Below are 1,667 nucleotides of genomic sequence, written 5' to 3'. Positions count from 1 at the left end.
TTTGGTAAGACATTGGCTTCGTGTCTGTGGTTGTGTGGGTAGATGAATGAATGCGTGGGTGGGTTTCGTTCCCAGGCTGTTTGGTCGAGTGAGGCAGGAGGGGAGGGGTATAACTGTTTAGGGTGGAGGGTGGGTGGCCCGTGAAGAAGTCTCGGCAGACTGAGTGGTCTAGCGATAGAGCCTGCGCTGACTAACACGAAAATTCACAAGTTCGGAGCCCGTACTTTGGGACCGTAGGTCGTCTTTCTGACTGAACAAACTGACCCTAACGTCCAAAGTTGTGCGATGCACTGGGTGGGGCAAGAAAAAGCCTGGCCATTGGTCTAGTGTTTGGTAACATGGGTGAGAGAAATACTCGACTCTCAACCTTGTGATGGTCTGCCCTGGCTAGTAATGACCGTATACCAGAGATTACACACATTTCGTTCAGTTTCACAATGTAAAAACCACTCCCCCCACCCACTCCCTATACCATTCCCTACCACTCCCTATCCCATTCCCTACCACTCCCTATCCCATTCCCTACCATTCCCCCATCCACCCCCTATCCCATTCCCCACCACTCCCCCCATCCACGCCCTATGCCATTCCCTACCACCCCCCACACTCCCTATCCCATTCCCTACCACTCTCCCATCCACTCCCTATCCCATTCCCTACCACTCCCCTATCGACTCTCTATCCCATTCCCTGCCACTCCCCCATCCACTCCCTATCCCATTCCCTACCACTCCCCTATCGACTCTATCCCATTCCCTACCACTTCCCTATCGACTGTCTATCCCATTCACTACCACTCCCCCATACACTCCCTATCCCACTCCCACTCCCTACCACTCCTCCCATCCACTCCCTATCCCATTCCCTACCACTTTCTCATTTACTTGATCCACCCTCGGGACACCACACCAATTTCCTACCATTCCCCTCCCCACTCCATCCCCACTCCCCACCAATTTCCCATTCCCTTCACACCACTTCACCCAACCATTTCCCCAGCACTCCACCACCACCCCCCTCCAAATGCCCCCAATTAGAAAAAATAAACAAATAATTGTTTAAAAAATATTTTTTAAAATTATTCTCAGATATGCGGAAGATCCATCATATTGCAAAGGACCATCAGAAGCATTAAAAAAATGTGCAGAGAGACATAAGGGTATGTTTTTTTTTCAAATCCTAATTAAAATAAGTAGGTATACAATAACTATTTAACCTTACCTCTATCTCTATTTATATATTGTAATAGATGGTTTATAAAAATTAGCTTTTTTTTGATGGGGGGGGGGGGGTAGCCTTACAACACCAAGTCACGGGTCTGACAGGTTAGATAACTCCTAAATATTATTTTATTTTAAAAAAAAATGAAATAAATAAATAAAATAAATATTGCAATATAAAAAAAGCCGAAATGATTTCTCCGCAGATTACTTCAACACCCCGTAAGACTGCCTCCTACTTTCTGCTGAAGGCTGTTGGAAATAAACATACCTGAACAGAGTTACACGAGTTATCTGCCATTTATTTCTTTACATTGTTGCGTCCCTTACGTACAAGTTATTTTATTTTGTTGTTGTTGTGTTTTCACACACACGCGCGTGCACACACACACACACACACATATCGAATCAATGCATGTATTATCCAGAAGGTATTTTAAGTTGAAG

The 1,667-nt window shown here is 45.4% G+C and overlaps 1 protein-coding gene across 3 annotated transcripts in view; it reads left to right on the top strand.

The window, feature by feature from the left end:
• Window positions 1-1,501, top strand: part of LOC131932381 (coiled-coil-helix-coiled-coil-helix domain-containing protein 10, mitochondrial) — an 8,771-nt gene extending 7,270 nt beyond the window's left edge. For 2 of the 3 annotated variants that reach the window (XM_059289303.1, XM_059289304.1), the window contains exons 4-6: window positions 1-4; window positions 1,089-1,159; window positions 1,427-1,501. The exon at window positions 1-4 is cut by the window's left edge and continues 64 nt beyond it. In XM_059289303.1, coding sequence (XP_059145286.1) covers window positions 1-4; window positions 1,089-1,135 — 51 coding nt within the window. In that variant the 3' untranslated portion in view covers window positions 1,136-1,159; window positions 1,427-1,501. The remainder of the gene's footprint in view (window positions 5-1,088; window positions 1,160-1,426) is intronic. The other variant, XM_059289305.1, reaches the window with a different exon arrangement.
• The last annotated feature ends 166 nt before the right edge of the window (window positions 1,502-1,667 follow it).

The sequence above is a fragment of the Physella acuta genome, unplaced genomic scaffold (assembly GCF_028476545.2).
Source record: "Physella acuta isolate Inbredline_101_S28 unplaced genomic scaffold, ASM2847654v3 ptg002153l, whole genome shotgun sequence".
In the NCBI taxonomy this organism is placed as follows: Eukaryota; Metazoa; Mollusca; class Gastropoda; family Physidae; genus Physella; species Physella acuta.
Note: the sequence above shows the minus strand (reverse complement) of the source record. Positions and strands in the feature narration are given on the sequence as shown.